Here is a 23,921-nt window from a genome sequence, read left to right on the forward strand (position 1 = left end):
TAGGCAATTAGAAAATGTTTACTGCTCCCCCTTTTGGAACCAGGCAGTTCAATAATTTAACACATTCATGGAAAAAATTATGCTCTTGTCTTCTTCTTTGAAATCATCTTTAACTTGAGTTTTTATTACTTTTTAAGTTGGTCATTGTTGCTTTTGATGATGGTGAGCCTGTGATGTTCAGCAGTGCCACTGTGAAGATTCTTGTCTTACATCCAGGAGAAATCCCACGCTTTACACAAGAGGAATACAGGTACTGGTTATTATCAGGTTTTGTACTATACAAGGTTTTTATTCTGTTTTGTTTTGTTTTCTTTTAGCCTCTCAAAATTGATGTAATGTGAATTTATCAGTGAAGCACACCTAATTTTAGTTTCTTTTCTAAACTCACATAATATTTATTTTAAAAGTTAATATACTTAAATGATAATCTAGTATAAATTTCAGTTTTTAGAAATGCTTTAATGAATAATGGATCCTTTAAAATAGTTAAAGTTAGCTTTGAAAAATGCAGTATTATGTTTAGGGGTTTAATTTGCAACTGATTATCTCAGTGGTAAAAAGTAGATATTTAGTTTCTTGTTGCTGCCAGTTACATTATATCATTTAATTCTGAGTTATATCTGAAATGATATTTCCTGTATAATCAGTGAGTGAGAGAATGTGTGTGTGTTTACATTTATATGAGCTATAGAGTCAGTATATATATTCTTAGTCAGGTGAGGCTGTCATAACAAATTTCAAGGATTCTGTGTCTTAAACAACAGACATTATTTTCACACAGCTCTGGAGCCTGGAAGTTCAAGATCAGGGATTCAGCATGATCAGGTTCTGGTGAAAGGTCTCTTCCTGGCTTACAGACTGTTGCCTTGTTGCTATAACCTGACATAGAGGAAAGTGAAAGAAAGCAGGTCTCTGGTATCTTTTCCTACAAAGCCACTAACCCCAAGATAAGTGCCCCCACTTCATGATCTCATCTAAACCTAGATACCTTCCAAGGCCCCATCTCCAAATAACATTCCACTGAAGGTTAGGATGTCAAATATGAATTTTAGGGGAACACAGTTCAGTTCATTGTGTGTATTAGAAAGAGAATTTATCGAAAAAATAATGACACTAAAATTACTATATGTTCATGATTGCTTCATGATTGGATGTAAGTGAAAGTATATTGTGTAATGTTCACTTGCAAATATAGCATAATTTCTTTTGTGATGTTTCAAAATTCAATTAAGTTAAAATATTAATGTACTTTTATTAGTGTGTCAGGACCCGTTGGAGACAGTTTTCTCAAAAACGGTTGATGGAGACTCACTATATACTGTATTTCTCTATTTACTCCTTCTGGACAAAGACTTAAAAGTTGTTACACTCCAGAGGCTCACAACTAGGTTGGAAGCAAAGGACTATATGAAAAGCATAATACACTGTAAAAACACAATAATAGAAGGTCAAAATACTAAGGAAGCATGTTAGAGACACACTTAATGGTGTCTGAATATGATCACCATAGTTTTGAGCTGCTTCTTGAAGAAAGAGTAGAGTTTCAGTTCAGTTCAGTCGCTCAGTTGTGTCCAACTCTGCAACCCCACTGATGTCCATTGAGTCGGTGATGCCATCCAACCATCTATCTCATTCTCTGCCATCCCCTTCTCCTCCCACCTTCAATCTTTCCCAGCATCAGGGTATTTTCAATTGAGTCGGTTCTTCACATCAGGTGGACAGTTTCAGCTTCAACATCAGTCCTTCCAATGAACACCCAGGACTGATCTCCTTTAGGATGAACTGGTTGGACCTCCTTGCAGTCGAAGGGACTCTCAAGAGTCTTCTCTAACACCACAGTTCAAAAACATCAGTTCTTCGGTGCTCAGCTTTCTTCACAGTCCAACTCTCACATCCATACATGACCACTGGAAAAACCATAGCCTTGACTAGACGGACATTTGTTGGCAAAGTAATGTCTCTGCTTTTCAATATACTGTCTAGATTGTTATAACTTTCCTTACAAGGAGTAAGCGTCTTTTAATTTCATGGCTGCAATCACCATCTGCAGTGATATTGGAGCCCAAAAAAATAAAGTCTGACACTGTTTTCACTGTTTCCCCATTTATTTGCCAGGAAGTGATGGGACTGGATGCCATGATCTTAGTTTTCTGAAAGTTGAACTTTAAGCAAACGTTTTCACTCTCCTCTTTCACTTTCATCAATAGGCTCTTTAGTTCTTCTTCACTTTCTGCCATAAGGGTGGTATCATCTGCATATCTGAGGTTACTGATATTTCTCCCGGCATTCCTGATTCCAGCTTGTGCTTCCTCCAGCCCAGCATTTCTCATGATGTACTTGGTATATAAGTTAAATTATCATGGTGACAATATGCAGCCTTGATGTACTCCTTTTCTTATTTGAAACCAGTCTGTTGTTCCATGTCCAGTTCTAACTGTTGCTTCCTGATCTGCATCAGGTTTCTCAACAGACAGGTCAGGTGGTCTGATACTCCCAACTCTTTCAGAATTTTCCACAGTTTATTGTGATCCACACAGTCAAAGTCTTTGGCATAGTCAATAAAGCAGAAATAGATGTTTTTCTGGAACTCTCAAGCTTTTTTGATGATCCAGTGGATGTTGGCAATTTGATCTTTGTTCCTCTGCCTTTTCTAAAACCAGATTGAACAACTGAAAGTTCATGGTTCACATATTGTTGAAACCTGGCTTGGAGAATTTTGAGCATTACTTTACTAGCATGTGAGATGAATGCAATTGTACAATAGTTTGAGCATTCTTTGGCATTGCCTTTCTTTGGGATTGGAATGAAAACTGACCTTTTCCAGTCCTGTGGCCACTGCTGAGTTTTCCAAATTTGCTGACAAATTGAGTACAACACTTTCACAGCATCATCTTTCAGGATTTGAAATAGTTCAACTGGAATTCCATCACCTCCACTAGCTTTGTTCATAGTGATACTTCCTAAGTCCCACTTGACTTCATATTCCAGGTTGTCTGGCTCTAGGTGAGAGATCAAACCATCGTGATTATCTTGGTCATGAAGATCTTTTTTGTACAGTTCTTCTGTGTATTCCTGCCACCTCTTCTTAATATCTTCTGCTTCTGTCAGGTCCATACCATTTCTATCCTTTATCGCGCCCATCTTTGCATGAAATGTTCCCTTGGTATCTCTAATTTTCTTGAAGAGATCTCTTGTCTTTCCCATACTAAGTTTTCCTCTTTTTCTTTGCATTGATCACTGAGGAAGGCTTTCTTATCTCTCCTTGCTATTCTTTGGAACTCTGCATTCAGATGCTTATATCATTCCTTTTCTCCTTTGCTTTTCGCTTCCCTTCTTTTCACAGCTATTTGTATGGCCTCCTCACACAGCCATTTTGCTTTTTTTGTGTTTCTTTTTCTAGGGCATAGTCTTGATTCCTGTTTCCTGTACAATGTCGCAAACCTCTGTCCATAGTTCAATAGGCACTCCGTCTGTCAGACCTAGCTCCTTAAATCTATTTCCAACTTCCACTTGTATAGTCATAAGGGATTTGATCTAGGTCATATCTGAATGGCCTACTGGTTTTCTCCACTTTCTTCAGTTTCAATCTGAATTTGGCAATAAGGAGTTCATGATTTGAGCCATAGTCAGCTCCAGGTCTTTTTTTTTTTTTTTTTTGCTGACTGTATAGAGCTTCTCCATCTTTGGCTTCAAAGAATATAATCAATCTGATGTCAGTGTTGACCATCTGGTGATGTCCATGTGTAGAGTCTTCTCTTATGTTGTTGGAAGAGGGTGTTTGCTCTGACCAGTGCATTCTCTTGGCAAAACTCTGTTAGCCTTTGACCTGCTTCATTCTGTACTCCAAGGCCAAGTTTGCCTGTTACTCTAGGTGTTTCTTGAGTTCCTACTTTTTTTTTTTTTTTTTTTGAGTTCCTACTTTTGCGTTCCAGTCCCCTATAATGAAAAGGACATCCTTTTTGGGTGTTAGTTCTAGAATGTCTTGTAGGTCTTCACAGAACTGTTCAACTTCAGCTTCTTCAGCATTTTGGGGCATAGACTTGGATTACCGTGATATTGAATGGTTTGCCTTGGAAACAAACAGATCATTCTGTCGTTTTTGAGATTGCATCCAAGTACTGCATTTCCGACTCTTTTGTTGACTATGATGGGTACTCCACTTCTTCTAAGGGATTCCTACCCACGGTAGTAGATATAATGGTCATCTAAGTTAAATTCAGCCATTCCAGTCCATCTTAGTTTTCTGATTCCTAGAATGTTGACGTTTACTCTTGGCATCTCCTTTTTGACTACTTCCAATTTGCCTTGATTCATGGACCTGACATTCCAGGTTCCTATGCAATATTGTTCTTTACAGCATCGGACGTTGCTTCTATCACCAGTCACATCCACAATTGGGTGTTGCTTTTGATTTGGCTCCATCCCTTCATTCTTTCCGGAGTTATTTCTCCACTTACCTAGATCAAATGGTTACAAAAATTGTATCTAGTATTTTAGGTCAGTTCAGATATCCCTCAGCTTCAGCTCAACAAAAGTCCCACTCTTGTTCTCTAAAGCTTCTCACCTCATATCTAGTCTTTCTTTGAAAGTCCCCAAAGAAGAAAAAAGTATACTGTGTAACACCTTCCCTTTAAATAAACTCAGAAATTGATGTCCTTTTATTCTTTTTTTTTTTCCTGTGCTTTCACTTGAAATCACTTCCTTAGTAATAGATATATCCCTCCAGACCTCTCCATTATAGTGCTCATTAACTCTTTTAGCTAAAATATTGTGAATTAAGGCCAAGATCATGGATTGCATCAGGGCATTGCTCCAACAATTTTTTTTTTTAACTGTCTTTGTTTAATGTCACTTTTAAAAATATGGATGTTTTGTCCAATGAATAATTTACCATTTCTTATCTTCTCTGCATAGAACTACTAACTGCAAATAGATTTCATTAATAACGCTGTTAACTGAGAAGAAAAGCTAGCCAATTATTTGGTGCTAAAATTAAAATAGTCACATTAGTATATGTGGAAGAATTCTTTGACCTTCCAGAAGAACATTTCTAACAATTGCAAATAGTGCCCTTGACTATCAAGTTCATTTATTATTCTGGCACATAAAGGCATTTAGGTAATCTTGTTGCATCCTACAGTTTACAAAGAAAATTCTATACAAGAATCAGTATAATTGCCGTAATGGACTTAATAGCACTTAGATACTAAACAGGATTGCTTTGTTTTCTGTCATAAAGCCAGAAAACCTGGATAATACAAACGTCATTTCAAATACTGATAGAAAATTCTGCATTATGAATAAATGTAAATTTTATTGTTGTTGTTCAGTCCCTCAGTCATGTCTGACCCTCTGCAAACCCATGGACTGCAGCATGCCAGGCTTTCCTGTCCTTCACTATATCCTGGTATTTGCTCAGACTCGTGTCCATTGAGTCGATGATGCCATCCAAACATCTTATCCTCTGTGGCCCCCTTCTCTTTTGAACTTATATTTTACATAGGCTTAAATTTGATGTAAAATGTGGAATGAACTATTTTTAAAAAGAAACCTAAGGGTGATAATTATTTTCTTCATCAATTATTTCTCCATTCTTTTAAAGGTTTTGGAATAGTGCATAGCAGAAGTGCCTGGATGCTTCCTAAATCCTTTCCTCTCCCTCCTGGGTATACAGCTAGAGCACTTTCCCTAGCCTCACTTTTAGTGGATCCCTGTGACTGAGTTATGGCCAATAAAATATGGAACAATATTGTCTACACCATTTCTTGGCCTCAATTAACCTTTTTTCCTTGGGTGAGTGAAATGGAAACAATACCCAAGGAACTTTGGGATCCATATGTTGACAGTTGTAGAAATACAAGATAAAAGGGACCTAAGTCTCTGAAACTCAGCTTAAAGAAGAGCTGCCTGCTTAGGAAGCCCTCAATGAACTGTTATGTGAGCAATAAATTTAATTTATTGTCATATTAGCTAGTTATGATTAATCCCATAATATATTAATCATTTTAGAAGCTTTTTAAAAATTATATGTTACAATATTTTTCAGTTTGTCATCTTAAAACTACTATTTGTGAGAGAGTGTTTTATTCTTTTTAGTATATTCTTTTTATATGGTTAACCAGAATCTTTGTCAGAATGCTTACAATATTTCTAATTGCTGTGAAGACCGACACAGTTTCCCTTCACGAAAGAAAAAGAGGGAAAGAAGGAGGGAGAGGGGAAGCGAGAGAGAGAGAGAAAGAAAGAAACAAAGAAAGAAAAAGAGAAATAAGGGAGAAATAAAGGGAAGGAGAAAGAAATAAAGGCAGAAATGTGTAAACTTCATATGTCCCCTTCCCTCTGTTATTTTTTTTTTTTTTCAGGTTCAATTACTGCCTCAGCTGAATGCACAAAATTTCCAGAGATGCTAAACAATGTGATTAATCCTTAATTATCCTTTTTGTTAGAGTTAAAGAATGGCAGAATATGCTATTTGACATAGGTTTATTTGGAGGTGAAAGCACTTAAAAAAAAAACAATAAATGCAAGAAGGGCATTCTAATCTCACCTTTTCCCCCTGAAAACAGGCAATTAAAAACTCCCAGTGTGAGAGATGCCTTCCCTGTACTAGGGGAAAAAAAAAAATTTAATGGGAAATGAAATATAATATACTTGTATCAAAACAGACTTTGATAAAATAAGTGTATCTTCTTTTTAGCCTCATCACATTGTTTAATTACTTTTCCACAGTTGCTTATCTTTGTTCATCCTACATTTTTCCTGTATATGTTTTTATTTTTTAATTTTTATTGGATTATATTTGATTTATAAATCATCCTTCTTTATTCTCCCTCTTTTCTTCCCTTGAAATAAATTTCTTATAGATAATGGCATGTCTTTATCTTTGGTTGTCGAAGCAACCCTCCTTTCTCAAAATAATGCAGCTGGCTGCATTTTCTTTTCCCAATGAATAAGTCTGATTATTAGCCCCTACTTTACACAAATAATCATAAATTTTGAGTTATTACCATTCAGACAATTAAGTTTCTCTAAAACATATTCAGTCTTATATAATTTAAACCATTTTTCACCATTTGATTTTCATTGGAAGACAGAAAAATAGGTTAATCATACTCATAAAAATTCTATTCTCAAAGTCATACCATGAAATGAATGAAATCGACCATAAAGACCATTTATTCAGGCTAATAGTTTAATTTTTGATTCCTCTAATATCCTTGCCACAAAGTTGACTGGGTTCCTCTAAGAAACTTAAATTTGTGAGAAATTTGCCTCTTCAATCCTTGTATAGCTATGAATATTGGGAAGTTATTCTTCATGCTGAGGTTATTCTCAGTATATTTATTCCTTTAAATTATTTTTATGCATTTTTTTCTGAACTTTCATCAATTTTATAATTTAGTCATTTCAAGTAGTGTAACTATATAGGGAAGGAAAAATATCTTTTCTTGTAAACTTCAGACTTATTAACTGAGATTCTTGTCATAAAATACAAATTAACAAGAGAAAAACAAACAAGTTTATAAATACATGTATCTCATGCATACATGAGATATACACAGGAAGATGGATAATTCAAAGAGGTAGCTTTAGAATTCTGGATGAAATATAATCTTAATAGGAAATGAGGAGGGAGGTGCAGGCCACTTGGGAGATAGTAAATAATTTTAGGAAATGTGAATGGGACCCTTAGAACAGATGGAATGTATGACAGTTCAGGCGGAGTTTGCCTGGATGTGCTATCCAATTCTAGTCTCCCCTCCTGTGAAAAGATTCAGTCTTTCCTGGTCAGTGAAACTCTTTGAAAAGAATTCATGACGATTGAATTCCTTTTGGAAAATCTGTCTTTAGAAGAGATAAGGGAACTCAAAAAAAGCTTCTCACTGCATTTGCCATTTTCTAAGTACCTACTGCCCCAAATAATCAATATACCAAAGCAGTCTATTTTGGGGTGGCATGTTTTGCTACAGTTCAAATAAAACTGAGCTAAACTTCTTCCTTAAGGAGAGGTGTGACAAAAAATACTCTTCTCTTAATTATGAGCAGGTATCTTGATTAGGGTAGTACTTATTGGGAAAGAGAACTCTGTGTACATGGTAATGCCTGACATTAATGTGGAACAGAAAAAAATGATAGTAACCATGTAGTTGCCGCACTAATAGAAGTATAAATTCCAGTTTCTCACACTAGTTAAATAAATTCATATGACAAGCTCTTCTACATTGTTAGTTTTAATATGGTTAACTATCACAGTCAGGGATTTCTTTTTTCTTTTTTTGTCCCCACATAAATTAACATATATTAAGCATTCAATTTATTCATCTTCATTTTAATATGTCAATATATGAATACTTTAATGTGTATATTAAATTCTATATTAATATCCTTTAAAAATTTTCATCTTCATTTCTAGAACTTTTTCTGTAAATGTTCATGAACACTTTGAATTTAATTTATATATTTCAAAATACTAATACTCCCTTAGAATTTTGATCCCTTTAAGCTCATGTGTTAATTCAGGTTTGTCTTCTAACAATTAGACATCAAGTATTTTATTAGAGGAAAAATCTGTGGGAGAGAAATGAGAAGGAAGCAGAGTAAGGCTAGAAGAACATATAAAGCACATACATTCTGACCTCAAGTGAAGAACAGGGAGAAAAGCTCATAAATAAACATGCTAGCCTACTGTGTTATTTGAGTGACTAATGTATCATTTTAGCAAGTTTCTACATGATATCTGGAGAGTCAAACCAGGAAGGGAATTGCCTTAACATCTCTGCTTTTCTTTATCATTATCTATAAGCAGATCTTAGGAAAATGATCTTTTTATAAACAGAAAAAAATATGACAAACATAGGCTACATATTTAAAAAGCAAAGATATCCCTTTGCTGACAAAGGTCCACATAGTCAAAGCTCTGGTTTTTCCCATCAACATTAACAGATGTTTAAGTTAGCCAATAAAAAAAGTCTGAGCACTGAAGAATTGATGCTTTCAATTGTGGTGCTGGAGAAGACTTGAGAGTCCCTTGGGCAGGAAGATCAAACCAGTCAATCCTAAAGGAAATCAACCCTGAATATTAATTGGAAGGAGTATTGCTGAAGTTCCAATACTTTGGCCATCTGATGCGAAGGGCTGACTCAATAGACAAGACCCTGATGCTGGGAAAGATTGAGGCAAGAGAAGGGAGGAACAGAGGATGAGATGGTTAGATGGCATCTTCGACTCAGTGGTCATGAATTTGAGCTACTTCAGTTATAGTGAAGGACAGGGCAGCCTGATGTGCTGCAGTCCATGGGGTCACAAAGAGTCAGACATAACTTAGTGACTGAACAACAACAAATACAGCAGAGCACAGCAACTAGAACCTTGGTTAAGTGTGCTTCCTATAGTCAGAGCCCTATGAGGCACTCTCATTGCTACCACATGTGTGCATAACTGATAAGAGGTTTTCAGCCAATTATTACTTGGATCTTCTGGAAAATACTTTTACTGTCATAGTCAGAAAACACATTTTATACATCTTTCATTTAATCCAAACAGAAATATCAAAATCCCACTAGTAGTTTAGACACATAGCATTACTTGAGACTAGATTGACTCCTGTAGGTCAAGTGAGTTAGCTTTTAGCAGAATGGCATTTGGCCTTCTCAAGATGATGAACTAAGACTTAAGCACACTGGGATTCACTTGTCATGAGTTTTAGAGGTAAATATCATGGAAAGGTCAACATGTCTGGAATAGATCATAGAGTCTAAATGTGAATATTGATTTTGAATGGGAAATGCAGTATCCTATACAACTTACCAACGATTTTACCAAAGACAATTGTTTACAAATTTTCTGAAAAAATGTTACCCATATAGACATATTTTGATATTTATTTAAAATGGAAGTGTATCAACATTGACTATTAAACTTTGCATGATTTAATGTCATATTTATTATATTAATTTTTAGGGATTTATGTATATTAAAATGTAATTTACACAAAATAGAAACTTAAAATTTATATTTGTATATATATAAAACAGAAGGGGCAAATATTCCTAAGGTCTTTTTATTAACCTCTTGAACAAATTAAAACCCCTTGAAGGAAGAACATAATCATATTAGTTTTCCTATTAAAGTAAAATTAATACTTTGCAGATTAATGTGAATTAATCTTATAATAAATAAAATACAAAACATTTTGTACTATTTTTTCCAAGATAAGTTCCTCAAATGGTTTTATATTGAATAAAGACAGAGTAGATTTTATAAAGAACTCTAAAAAATAAAGTCTATTTCCTAATATACAAAAATAGAGAAAAAGCATAATTTAAAATCCAGAAATCCATATTTATATACTATGAAGAATGAAAACAATGTTATCATAATGGTCAAGGAAATGGTGAGTGAGCAGTTCTAGTTATTTTATTATTCAAGAGAATTAAAATTACCATATATCGAGGAACATTGCCATTATTCTTATATAAACCATACAAATTTGGACTTGGGAATTTTGAAAAAAGGTTTTTAATCAATAAATACAGTAGTTTAGGGAAAACTATTGATCTTGACTTCAAAGAATGAAAAAGAACTCTACATGAAAACTAAAAATATAAAGTAAACTGACATTCAGAGAGCATCATTTAATTACTAATGTTTTCTATTTTAATTTAGATTTATTGTTCAATATAAGAGCTGACTTTACTTGAAGATAACCTTTCCTGTCTTTTTATGGCACTACCAATATCTTGCCTCAAAGATAATAGATTTTGCCTCTTTAACTATTGAAAGAGTAACTCTGACAATCCTTCATTTCAGGTTTCACAGGCTTTCTCTGTATCCACATGGAATTCAATTTCTCCTTCACATTTTCAAGGTTATGTATAGTTTGACATTTGCTCATAGAGCAGAGTGAAGCAAGTCTTCCAACAACAAAGGACTCAAGTTCTAACAGTTCATTTTAAATACACTGTTTCGAATTTAAAGCAAGCTCTTCTATGAAAAGAGTTATTATATATTCTCTTCTTTTGTTGCATTTCTGCCTATGAGAAATTTTGGTTCAAGTACAACATATAATGTGGCACTTTACTTTTATTTTGTTGATAGTAAATGTAAACTTTTTTAGAAGCAAAATAACATAATTAATGGGGTCTTAAGGTTTAAATCCTGGCTGCAACACTCATCATCTGTTCATTGAATTTGGGCAAGTTGTCTAAGCTCCCTGCTGCTGCTGCTGCTAAGTCGCTTCAGTCGTGTCCGACTCTGTGCGACCCCATATACAGCAGCCCACCAGGCTCCCCCATCCCGGTGATTCTCAAGGCAAGAACACTGAAGTGGGTTGCCATTTCCTTCTCCAAAGCATGAAAGTGAAAAGTGAAAGTGAAGTCACTCAGTCGTGTCCGACTCTTCGCGACCCCATGGACTGCAGCCAGGATCCAATAATTACTTTATATATGAGATAAAGAACTTTATAAACTACTAGGTTCGGAAAACATGCTTAAGAAAGCAGTTGTTATTCTTATAATCATCTTTATAAATGAAATAACTCCTTCAACGATTGTCATATAGATGTAGTCCCAGAGTTTAGAGTCAAGTTTAAAGATGTCCAGGTCCCTTACAGAATTATTTGTGAACCCTATTTCTATCTCACTGATGGTATAGTTTACTTGTCTTTTTACAGAAGTTCTCCTAATGTTCTTTGAGCTGTGAATTTCAGTTCAGAGTAGGATGAAAAAGATGAAGCAGAAAAATCAAAGCTATTTTACTTTAAATTTTGTTAGTTCACCCAGTATAGTTGTACACTAATTTAATGATTTTTAAAAATGTCAGCAGAATGCTATGCACAGAGTATAAAACAGAACAGTTAATAGGGAACTGATGCTCTCTCTAAAAATTCATAGGAAAACACAAACATTGAAAATGTTTAAAATGATGTAAAATGATTGCTGTATTCAAGTTGCAATACTTCCTTTTCTCATCCCATCGGTGGATGTTGATTGAACACATAACTGCAGTAGAAACAGTAACACTGAACAAAGTATACATGATTCATCCCCTCAGAGATCTTATGAGTAGTAGACAAAAATTATCATAAGAAACAGATTATAAATACAAATTTATAGGTAACATTGAAGAAAGGAACATAGTCTTATGAGCACATAAAACAAGTTATACAATGCAGCAATAGGGGATATCAGAGGAAATTTTTTTTTGAAAAAACAGGAGTTGAGATATAAATAAGTAATAATTAGACTTGTAGGTGAAGGAATATAATGGGGTCAGGAGTTAAAAAGAAATTAGTTCTATAAAACTTCTACATTGAAAAAGAAGAAAACACATTCCAAGATTTAAAGAAGGTCTGTATGGCTGAGGAAGAAAGAATGAAAATAAGCTACTGTAAGATGAGGCAGAAATATGGGACATATTAAAGATTTGAGTTTTGTCCCATGAGTATTGGGAAGACATTGAAAACCTGGTAAGCATGTACTTTCTACGGTGTATGCTGGACTTTGAATCCCAAAGAAAACGAAACATAGAAAATGGAGGCAATATTATAATATTAAAGTCAGTAAAGACTTTAAAAATTGTCCACATCAAAATAAAGGTAAACAAATTAACATTTAAAAATGTCTTAAAAATGCTATTGTGCATTATTTCTACTTTTATAACATTTACATCTCAAACCAAAAAAAAAATATTCCAGGTGTCAGATGTGTTTACATGATTATTTTATTTCTATATTTTCATTTCTCAATGTACGGCATTATACAAAAAAGAGAGGAAAATAAAATTGCCAATCAGACATAGTAAGCCTTATGAATCAGTTTCTAGAAAATGGACATTTAAATTTTTATCTAATGGATTCTAAATAATAAACTACCCTATTTAAGGGGAAATGTTGATGCTAAGTCTGGTTTGTCAGAACAACCTCTCAGGCTTTTTAAACTTCTTTCAAAATTTAATAACTAGGAATGCCATATAGATTTAAAAAAACTGGGTAGGAGATATCTAACTATAACTATTTTTCCAGCTTTATTGAGATATAATTGACATGCAACATTGTATTCATTTAAAACTGTGCAAGACAATAATTTGAAAATTTATGTATTACAAAATAATTACTAAGATAAATTTAGTTAACATTCATCACCTCAGATAGTTAATTTTGTTCTCATGATGAAGACTTTTAATATCTACTCGTTTAGCAATCAAGCATGCAATATAGTATTTTTAACTGTAGTTGGCATGCTGTACATTCTTTCCCAGAACTTGCTTGTCTTTTAACTAGAAGCTTGTACCTTTTGACTGCCTTTACCTGGTTTCCTCACCACCTACCTCCCTCCTCCTATTTCTGGCAGCCATCAACTTGTTCTCTGTTTCTGTGAGTTTCCTTTTTTTATTTAGATTTCACATATTTATGAGATCAGACAGTATTTGCCTTCACTGACCTATTTCACTTAGCATAGGCTCTCATGATCTGTCCATGTTGTCACAATGGCAGGATTCTCTTCTTTTTTTATGACTGAATAATATTATACATATTTACATATATACAAATGCATCATGATAAAAACTCAATGTAGAATTAATGTATTAATTGCAACTTCCTTGGCAAAAGTTTTAAATGGAAATGAAATATCCCAACTTCCTAAAATAATGATGAGTTTATGTATCTTATGGTACTGAATACTGACTATATATCTTCCTACCTGGATGGTGTGATTATAAATGTTTACTATCTTTCTAGGGTATGATTGACACAATGAAAAATGACTTATTATCTCTTCCTTTCTTAGAAATTCTAGCAGAATTTGAACGTCCACTTTTACTGTTACTTTTGAGATAGTACATTCATTCAACTGTTAAACGTAGAGAATGAAGTAAAAGTGAGTCACTTAGTCGTGTTTATTTTGGATCCCATGGATTTCAGGGACCTCACTGAATTCCATACAGTCCATGGAATTCTCCAGGCCAGAATACTGGAGCGGGTAGCCTTTCCCTTCTCCAGGGGATCTTTTCAATCCAGGAATCATACCCAGGTCTCCCACATTGCAGGTGGCTTCTTTACTTGTTGAGCCATTAGGGAAGCCCAAGAGTACTGGCGTGGATAGCCTATCCCTTCTGCAGAGGATCTTCCCAACCCAGGAATCAAGTTGGGGTCTTCTGCATTGCAGGCTGTTAAATGAAGAATTTGAATTGAAATATTAAACATTCTACAAAAGTAACTTTTCCTCTTTTTTGATGTTATGTGCCTGACTACACTAATATATTTCAAGATTCTATGGTGATTTCTCATCTTTATATGACAGTTTCATATATACCTAATGGCATAGAGTCTAGTGGAATCAACAGAAAGTAAAAGCATTAGAGAATGCTTCAAATGTTTACTGTCATGCCCTTCTAAAATTTCAAAACTATACTGTCACACTTTTATGAAAGTCCAAATGTATAATTTCCTCTGTAAAGGGAAAACGAAAAATTCTTATGGAGGTAAATAAGCCAAAATGCAAAACTATTTTCTCAGAGGTCATACTAAGTATATAAATATATTATGACCTATTTTTAATAAGTAAATCAATTAGCCAGAAATGAATATTCCTGGTCTAGTCATTTCATCAAACCACACAGACCCCTGACTCTACTTACAGTAACTTTGTAGGAATGTGGGGAATATAAAATATAAGTGGTGCATGCTTTGTTTTCCACTAAATTTATAACTAGGTATCTGATATTAATGTGTCTACTACATTTAGCTATAACTGTTTAGACAGTTGTCTGTTTGTGAAGCTATAAGCTTAATGACTGCATAATTCACTTCCTCTACCCTGCCTTTGTGATTTTATTGCCTAGTGAGTGTCAGGCACATAGTACATGTTCAATAAATACTTATTGAATGGATGAATAAAAGTCTATGCATACAGACTGTGAATAATATTACACATATTTTATACATTATTCACAAGTTAATTGATTTTATTGTCATTGTTTTTAAGTTTCATAGGCAGCTTATACCAATCCCACCCTATACTAGTTGTTTTTGAATGACTCCAAAATGTCTATGAATTTAAAGCTGTAAAAATAGTAAAAAGAAAAATACTATCCCATTTTAGATGTAAAATTGGTGTGTGACTGAGAACTTAAAAGGGAAAATCAGAATGCATAAAACATCACATACAATATTAGCCCTTAAATCTATTTCTCACTTCCACTGTATAGTCTTAAGGGATTTGATTTAGGTCATACCTGAATGGTCTACTGGTTTTCTCCACTTTCTTCAATTTCAGTCTGAATTAGGCAATAAGGAGTTCATGATCTGAGCCACAGTCAGCTCCTGGTCTTGTTTTTGTTGACTGTATAGAGCTTCTCCATCTTGGGCTGCAAAGAATATAATCAATCTGATTTCGGTGTTGACCATCTGGTGATGTCCAGTGTAGAGTCTTCTCTTGTGTTGTTGGAAGAGGGTGTTTGCTATAACCAGTGCATTCTCTTGGAAAAACTCTATTAGCCTTTGCCCTGTTTCATTCCGTATACCAAGGCCAAATTTGCCTGTTACTCCAGGTGTTTCTTGACTTCCTACTTTTGCATTCCAGTCCCCTATAATGAAAAGGACATCTTTTTTGGGGTGTTAGTTCTAGAATGTTTTGTAGGTCTTCATAGAACTTCAACTTCAGGTTCTTCAGCGTTACTGGTCAGGGCATAGACTTGGATTACCATGATATTGAATGATTTGCCTTGGAAACAAACAGATCATTCTGTCATTTTTGAGACTGCATTCAAGTACTGCATTTCCGACTCTTTTGTTGACTATGATGGCTACTCCATTTCTTCTAAGGGATTCCTGCCCGCAGTAGTAGATATAATGGTCATCTGAGTTAAATTCACCCATTCCAGTCCATCTTATTTCGCTGATTCCTAGAAGGCTGACGTTCACTCTTCCATCTCCTGTTTGATCACTTCCAATTTGTCTTGATTCATGGACCTAACATTCCAGGGTCCTATGCAATATTGCTCTTTACAGCATCAAACCCTGCTTCAACCACCAGTCCCATTCACAACTGGGTGTTGTTTTTGCTTTGGCTCCATCCCTTCATTCTTTCTGGAGTTATTTCTCCAGTGATTTCCAGTAGCATATTGGGCACCTTCCGACCTGGGGAGTTCATCTTCCAGTGTCCTATCTTTTGGCCTTTTCATACTGTTAATGGGGTTCTAAAGGCAAGAATTCTGAAGTGGTTTCCATTCCCTTCTCCAGTGGACCACATTCTATCAGATCTCTCCTCCATGACCCATCCTTCTTGGGTGGCCCCACAAAGCATGGATTAGTTTCATTGAGTTAGACAAATGATAACATTACTACTATGGTTTTGGCAATTATCCACCTGGCAGCAGCCCCACTACCTCCAAGGCCTGCTCCATGAAGAACAGGCTCTTTGCCTCACCCGCTGCCCCATGGCCTGGGCCTCTCAGTGCCAATCCTCCACCAGGGCCACTGCCTCCTCACCACTCTCGGGGTGGCAGGTCTGGATCCAGGCCTGGACCTCAAGGGGTAATTAAACTTATTTAACTTATATGCAGAGTACATCATGAAAAACGCTGGGCTAGAGGAAGAACAAGCTGGATTCAAGATTACCAGGAGAAATATTAATAACCTCAGATACGCAGATGACACCACCCTTATGGCAGAAAGTGGAAAAGAACTAAAGAGCCCCCGGATGAAAGTGAAAGAGGAGAGTGAAAAAGTTGGCTTAAAGCTCAACATTCAGAAAATGAAGATCATGGCATCTGGTCCCACCACTTCATGGGAAATAGATGGGGAAACAGTGGAAATAGTGTCAGACTTTATATTTTGGGGCTGCAAAATCACTGCGGATGGTGACTGCAGCCATGAAATTAAGACGCTTGTTCCTTGGAAGGAAAGTTATGACCAACCTAGACAGCATATTAAAAAGCAGAGACATTACTTTGCCAACAAAGGTCCATCTAGTCGTGTGGTCATGTATGGATGTGAGAGTTGGACTATAAAGAAGGCTGAGCACCGAAGAATTGATGCTTTTGAACTGTGGTGTTGGAGAAGACACTTGAGAGTCCCTTGGACTGCAAGGAGATCCAACCAGTCATTTGAGGGACTGATGTTGAGACTGAAACTCCTATACTTTGGCCCCCTGATGTGAAGAGCCAACTCATTTGAAAAGACCCTGATGCTGGGAAAGATTGAGGGCAGGAGGAGAAGGGGACAACTGAGGATGAGATGGCTGGATGATATCACCGACTCAATGAACCTGGGTTTGGGTGAACTCTGGCAGTTGGTGATGGACAGGGGGGCCTGGTGTGCTGCGGTTCATGGGGTCACAAAGAGCTGGACAGGACTAAGCAACTGAACTAAAGTGAACAATATTAGCCAAGATAGATTTAATAATTACACATATTCTAATTTTATTTTTATTGTTTCTACTGTATATGAGAGAAAGCTATATGTCATTACAGTATTGAAAGTAAACTTTCAGAAGCGTAGCTTATAAAATAATGTACTAGCAATGTCTATAATTTATGGAGTACCTATTATGTGCAAAGTGTAAGGAAAACTTTTTGTACATATTATATCCTTTAGTAAACTCAATAATCTTCTGATCTAATTAATTTCCCCATTTCCTAGATAAAAACTAAGATTAGAGAAAGTAAAAATTTCTCCAGGGTCATGTAACTAGTAAATATGAGAGTCAGAATTTAAACTCAGAGTTATTAGAATCAAAGGAGAGTTTTCTCAGCTTAATTCTAGTCCATGAAATGACATTCATTGCTGTAGGACTAAGACTGAAGCCTGATGAGTAGAGTGTGGGAAGAAAAAGAAAGAGGAAGGTGGCAGAGACAAAGTCCCCTTTCCCCCCAAAGACATGATATTCAAGCCATTCCTATCTGAATCCCCTGGGGGCCTTTTATAAATGAAAGTATTTACTACTCAGGACCTCAGTTTTCTTGTCTTCCAAATGGGAACACTTTGTGGATCTGAATAGAAGCAGAACTCCTAACAATAGAAATCACCTTTCAGAAAAGATTTAAAAAACAACTTCTAACCACTGGTCTTTTATCCATTTTCTTATCTACAGTCCATCCTAAGAACTCTGGGATAGCTGGCATCTCTCTCTCTCTCTCTTTTTTTTTTTTTTTTAAATTTAATTTTATTTTTTAACTTTACAATCTCTCTCTTGATTCATGTTTTTTTTAACTGTTTTTCTCAGTTAAATATGTAACATTAGATTACCCTGATACAATTACTCCAAGGTTACAAATAATAGGAGTTCTGGTGGGTATTTTTTTTCTTCCTATTTTCATTAAATTCCCTTATAGAAGATATAAAAACAGTTCCTTAATTGCTACTGATTTGCAAATATATTGAATTCAAACATGTCAAAATAAATTAATTTGTCTCTCAGTAGAAAGAAAGCAATAGAGCCAGATTGAATCCCAGTGAAATTTTATAGCATCTATTTACAAACACTTTTATATCCTAAACTGCACAGCATTTAAAATAATTAGGAGCTTTATGTAACACATATAACATTTACTTTTATTGTCACTTCTTGATACTAACAATAAAAGTAAATTTTAAATTGTAGAATAATTGTTTTATCTATATTTTTACTGTAAAATTTGGAACTAACATTTGGAAACTATACATTCTGTTATTTTAGTATTGTCATTATTCAGATTTTTTAATATGTTTAATTGAGAGATTTATTATAATCTATATTTTCCAAATTAAGCCAGTTTCTGGTGCAGTTATCTTAAAGGATGCATGTGTGCTCAGTTGTGTCTGACTCTAAGGCCCCATGAATAATAGCCCGCCTGGTTCAGTTACTCATCTAGAGCCAGGCATTCTGGAGTGTGAAGTCTAGTGGGCCTTAGGAAGCATTACTATGAACAAAGGCAGTAGAGGTGATGGAATTCCAACTGAGCTATTTCAAATCTTAAAAGATGATGTTACTAAAGTGCTGTGCTCAACCTGTGAGCAAGTTTGGAATACATAGCATTGGTCTCAGGACTGGAAAATGTCAGTTTTCATTCTAATCCCAAAGAAGGGCAATGCCAAAGACTGTTCAAACTACCATATGATTGCACTCATTTCATATGCTAGCAGGGCAATGCTCAAAATCTTTCAAGCAAGTCTTAAGGAATCTGTGAACCAAGAATTTTCAGATGTATAAGCTGGTTTTTGAAGAGTCAGAGGAAACAGAAATCAAATAGCCAACATTTGTTGAAATCTGGAAAAAACAAGGGAGTTCCAAAAAAACATCTACTCTGCCTCATTGACTACACTAAAACCTCTGATTGTGTAGATCAAAACTAAGTGTGGAAAATTTCTTAAAGAGATGAGACCACCTTACCTGCCTCCTTAGAAATCTGTATATGGACTAAAAAGCAATAGTTAGAACTGGACATGAAACAATGGACCAGTTTAAAATTGGGAAAGGAGTCTGTCAAGGATATGTATTGTCACCCTGTTTATTTAGCTTATTTGCAGAGTACATCATGTAAAATTCTAGGCTGGATGAATCACTAGCTGGAATGAAGATTGTTGGGAGAAATATCAAGAACCTCAGATGTACAGATGATACTGTACTAATGACAGAAATTGAAGAAGAACTAAAGAGCCTCTTTATGAGGATGAAGGAGGAGAGTGAAAAAAACTGGCTTAAAATTCAACATTAAAAAAAATAAGATCATGTCATCCAGTCCCATCACTTCACTGCAAGTGGGTGGAAAAAGTGGAAAAAGTGGAAACAGTGGCATATTTTATTTTCCTGGGCTCCAAAATCACTGCAAATGGTGGCTGCAGCCATGAATTTAAAAGATGCTTGCTCCCTGGAAGGAAATTAGTGCATTAAAAAACAGAGAAATCACTTTTCTGACAAAGGTCCACATAGTCAAAGCTATGCTTTTTCCAGTAGTCATATACAGATGTTGAGAGTTGGACCATAAAGAAGGCTGAGTGCTTAAGAATTGATGCTTTTGAATTATGGTGCTGGAGAAGACTCGAGAGTCTCTGGAACTGCAAGGTCAAACCATCAAATCTAAAGGAAATCAACCCTAAATATTCATTGGAATCACTGTGTCTCAAATGAAGCTGAAGTTCCAATACTGAAGCTCCAATACTTTGGCTACCTGATGCAAAGAACTGACTCATTGGAAAAGATCCTGATGCCGGGAAAGATTGAAGGCAAAAAGAGAAGAGGGTGACAGAAGATAAGATGGTTAGATAGAATCACCAACTCAGTGGACTGAATTTGAACAAACTTCAGGAGGTATTAGAGGACAGGGAAGCCTGATGTGCTGCAGTCCATGGGGTTGCAAAGAATAGGACATGACTTAGCGACTGAACAGCATCAACAAGGGGGATAGACGAATGAGGACCAGATTTTCAGTCATTGGAAATATTCTGTATGAAAATATAATGGTGAATATATGACTTTTTACCTCTGTCCAAACCACAGAACTGTACAATACAAGGAAAGAAACCCTTCCCTGGTGATTTGGTCCAGTGGTTAAGACTCTGTGCTTCCACTATGGTTGGCAGGGGTTCAGTCTGTGGTCTGGCAACTAAGATACCACATGTTGTATAGAGTGGCAAAAAGAAAAAGAAAAGAGTTTTACTTCTTTTCCAATTTGGATTCTTTTTATTTCTTTTTCTGCTCTGATTGCTGTGGCCAAAACTTCCAAAACTATGTTGAATAGTAATGGTGAAAGTGGGCACCCTTGTCTTGTTCGATGTCCATCAGCAGATGAATGGATAAGAAAGCTGTGGTACATATACACAATGGAGTATTACTCAGCCATTAAAAAGAATACATTTGAATCTGTTCTAATGAGGTGGATGAAACTGGAGCCTATTTTACAGAGTGAAGTAAGCCAGAAAGAAAAACACCAATACAGTATACTAACACATATATATGGAATTTAGAAAGATGGTAACAATAACCCTGTGTACGAGACAGTAAAAGAGACACTGATGTATAGAACAGTCTCTTGGACTCTGTGGGAGAGGGAGAGGGTGGGAAGATTTGGGAGAATGGCATTGAAACATGTATAATATCATGTATGAAACGAGTCTCCAGTCCAGGTTCGATGCACCATACTGGATGCTTGGGGCTGGTGCACTGGGAAGACCCAGAGGGATGGTATGGGGAGGGAGGAGGGTTCAGGATGGGGAACACATGTATACCTGTGGTGGATTCATGTTGATATATGGCAAAACCAATACAATATTGTAAAGTTAAAAAATAAAAGAAAAAAAAAAAAAAAAAGGAAAGAAACCTGACGTAAACTATCACCAAAGTGTTGCACTTGAGGGAAAAATAGTACCCAGTGTTCTCAACAGGAAAATGTCAGCACATGTGGATATGAAGCCTGATTCAGCTCAAGCTTGGTAAAAACAAACAAACAAACAAAAAAAACCTTTTACTGAAGGCCCTTCCTTAAGACATTTCAAAAATGTAAAACCATTAATCTCTCCAGGGTCAACTTGTATGCCTGTCTAAGATATAACCATTTCCTTAGGCATCCTCTCAACAACCATTTTCTGAGGAACAGGAATCCGGTTGCTCTTTTGACTCTTAGGCTTCATCAGTAAAGCTGTATATTTTCACTTTTGAGCCCTAGCTGTTTCAAGTGTTAGAGGGCTTTGTCTCAATTATGTTGGCAGTAAATCTAGTTTTAAACAGTAGAATTCTTGAATTTCAGGTTCCCATCTTTCTCCCCTTAATTTATGTCCATTTCATTCAATATTGTTATTTTCTTATCTTTTCTGACATCTGATTTTATGCATCCTGATTTACACCAACTTCTACTTTCCATATTAGCTTGGTGGGGTACAGTCCACAAGGTCGCAAAACGTCAGACAGGACTGAGCGACTAAGCATGCACATGTACTACATTTTATGTTCAAGTTATATGTGACTCGAAAGGGAACATATAATTTGCCCCATCATGTAACTGGTACTTTCTAGGGCATAAAACAAAAATAAAATGGCCTCTGTCTGGCAATAAATAGAAGAGTTGAAATGTTGTGATCTAACGCTCATTATTATAAAGGTTCTTTTAATCCTAGCCAGGAGAAAACTGCATTTTTATAGTATGTTTTGATTCTGATAGAAAGAAGCATGTTGACACAATTAAGACAAAGGTTAATGAGATATTTTGTCTAGAAGTAAATCTGTTTTAAACATTTACTAACAAATAGAAATTTAAATGTTTTTAGTGGTGGACATACGATTTAAATTCCTTCTGAAACTATGCCAATATCTTTTTCTTAGTATTAATTATTTTCATCCTGATTATACAAAAATATGCATAAAATATTTTATTTTTAGAGTTTGTAATGAGAAATGGTATTTTTTATAATGTTAAAGCTAAGAGAAAATTAATGTAGACTTTTTATATTTCTGTACTTTATAAGGATCCAGTTATAAATTAATTATGGAAAGTATAAGATTTAGTTCTTACCTCATGTAGTAACAAGATAGATAAGTAAACTGTGTCTGTTTCTGCAAAAAAGAAATTCAGTATATGCAAATGATCACACTATGACAAATGTATGTTACATCAACAAGTTGTATGAAATTTGACCTTAGTAAGTCAATAATAATTGCTCTTTTATCCAGACCACATGTATTACTTATCTATTGCACCATAACAATGCCACTACAAATGTAATGAATTAAAACACAGAGAAATGCATGCAGAACACCAGCTGAGAGCAGACAGGAGTACCTGACCAGTGGAAAAGAATATATAGAACCACACAGAACTCAAGATGAAGCCCTGAGCCTTTGGAGTGGGAGCACTGAGTCTAAGACGCTAGACTACCAGAGAACTAACCCTAGGGAGTATCAAATAGTAAGAACTCACACAAATTAAACCACTTGAATACAAGACCCAGCATCATCCAACCACCAGTAGCATCCTGTGCAGGTGTGTTAAACAACAAACAAAACAAAAATACAAACCCAATCATCAGCAGACAGGATTATCACCTCACTCAGCCTTATCCATCAGAGGAAAAACAAAACAAACAAGCAAATACTCAGCACAAATCCCACCCTATAAGAAGTTTACAAAAACCACTGGACCAACCTTAGGAGGGCAGAAACCAAAAGGAAGAAAGAATTCAACCTTGAAGCCTGTGAAAAAGAGATCTCAAACACAATAAGTTAAAATAAATAAATAATGAAAAGTCAGTGAAATACTACACAAATGAAGAAATAAACAAGAAACACAGAAGTCCAAATAAATGAAGAGGAAATAGGCAAACTACCTGAAAAAGAATTCAGAATAATGATAGTAAAGATGATCAAAAACCTTGAAAACAAAATGCAGAAAATACAAGAATCAATTAACAAAGACCTAGAAAAATTAAAGAAAAAACATACAGAGACAAACAACATAATTACTGAAATTAAAAATACTCTAGAAGGAATCAATAGCAGAATATCTGAAGCAGAAGAATGAATCAATGAGCTGGAAGATAAAATGGTTGAAATAACTTCTGAAGCATAAAATAAAGTCAAAAGGATGAAAACAGCTGAGCATAGTCTCAGAGACCTCTGGGACAATCTCAAACACATCAACATTCGAATTATAGGGGTCCCAGATGAAGAAGAGAAAAAGAAAGGGTATGAGAAAAATTTTGAAGAGATTATGGTTGAAAATTTCCCCAACATGGAAAAGGAAATAATCAAGTCCAAGAAGTACAAAGAGTCCCATACAGAATAAACTCAAGGAGGAAAATACAACAAGACACATACTAATCAAACTAACAAAGACTAAACGCGAAGAAAGAATATTAAAAGCAGCAATGGAGAAGCAACAAATAACATACAGGGAAACCCCATACACTTAACAGTTGATCTTTCAGCAGAAACTTTGCAGGCTAGAAGGGA

At 35.4% G+C, this 23,921-nt stretch overlaps 1 protein-coding gene across 1 annotated transcript in view; it reads left to right on the forward strand.

Annotated features, from left to right (window-relative positions):
* PCDH15 (protocadherin related 15) overlaps positions 1-23,921 on the forward strand; it is a 1,060,244-nt gene that overhangs the window by 868,764 nt on the left and 167,559 nt on the right. Inside the window, exon 23 of the mRNA XM_059881970.1 lies at positions 138-250. Coding sequence (XP_059737953.1) covers positions 138-250 — 113 coding nt within the window. The remainder of the gene's footprint in view (positions 1-137; positions 251-23,921) is intronic.

The sequence above is a fragment of the Bos taurus genome, chromosome 26 (genome assembly GCF_002263795.3).
Source record: "Bos taurus isolate L1 Dominette 01449 registration number 42190680 breed Hereford chromosome 26, ARS-UCD2.0, whole genome shotgun sequence".
NCBI lineage: Eukaryota > Metazoa > Chordata > Mammalia > Artiodactyla > Bovidae > Bos > Bos taurus.